The sequence below is a fragment of the Montipora foliosa genome, chromosome 10 (assembly GCF_036669935.1).
Source record: "Montipora foliosa isolate CH-2021 chromosome 10, ASM3666993v2, whole genome shotgun sequence".
Taxonomy (NCBI): Eukaryota; Metazoa; Cnidaria; class Anthozoa; order Scleractinia; family Acroporidae; genus Montipora; species Montipora foliosa.
In genome coordinates, this window is record NC_090878.1 from 34,454,098 (window position 1) to 34,455,087 (window position 990).

A 990-nucleotide genomic window follows, 5' to 3' on the forward strand; every position below is an offset into this window, starting at 1 on the left:
AGGGAATGTAAAATTATTAATTTTATTCTTTTCAATAAAAAAGGCCCTTGAAATTCTACAATAAACATTTTTATGAAATCTAACAAGATGAAGTACCAAATACCTTTTGCTCTGGCGGGGTGGTATTTAATATTCACAATGGAATTTATGCATTTAATAGAAAAGGTCTTTAACATATGAAATTGTACAATAAACATTTATTTGACATATAAAATTTTAAGAATTGCCAAATAACTTTTGTACAGAACAATTCTAAAAGGTCGTAATTTCAATGATATAACTATGGGAACATGCTTTGATAAAAATTTTACAAAAGATAACTTATCTCTTGAGAAAAGCAATGAAAATTTTTTATAATTTGCTCTAACTTCTCAGCACTAAAAGTATAAAACGATCTAATTTCTCAATTATTCCATGCAGCAGAGAAAATTTAAGTTTAAATAACGGTAGTAAACTTCATAAAAGTAGTAAGGCGCAGGAACATTTGCATAGTTGGAAGTTGTGACATTTTACTGTACCTCGAAATTATTGTCTGTCACAAGTCTCTAAAGCACACTCGGTGAGAATTGTTGCTACTTGAACAGATTTATGCCACATTACTGAGGAGAGTGTCATGCAGTGCAAATTTTAAAGACTGAAAGAAGATTTAGTTCACAGATTAGATCTGCTCTGCTTTTTCAATCTAGTCTTTACATTGTACTTCCCATATCTTTCCAAAGTACATTGTTCCAACTGGTCTTGCAACTGATGAGTAAAGTGACTTGTTGACTGCGATGTGTGGAAGCTCTTTGTTCAAGACCTCTATTCCTTCTGAATTTAGGAAACCATAGATCTCCAAACTTTTAAGAGATTTTCTCTGAGAACATGAACTAAAAAGATAAGTAAATGGATTTATTCAAGTTTAGTCCACAAAATAGTTTTTGTCCTTCAAATTCACACCAACAAATACTTTTTTCCTCAAAGATTTAACTTTTATACTGGGCTTAAGGT

At 30.8% G+C, this 990-nt stretch overlaps 1 protein-coding gene across 1 annotated transcript in view; it reads right to left on the bottom strand.

Moving 5' to 3' along the window:
- Positions 1–990, bottom strand: part of LOC137972974 (S-phase kinase-associated protein 2-like) — a 22,300-nt gene continuing 21,310 nt past the window's right edge. The window contains exon 13 of the mRNA XM_068819667.1: positions 1–869. Within this exon, the coding sequence (XP_068675768.1) occupies positions 683–869 (187 nt within the window). The 3' untranslated portion in view covers positions 1–682. The remainder of the gene's footprint in view (positions 870–990) is intronic.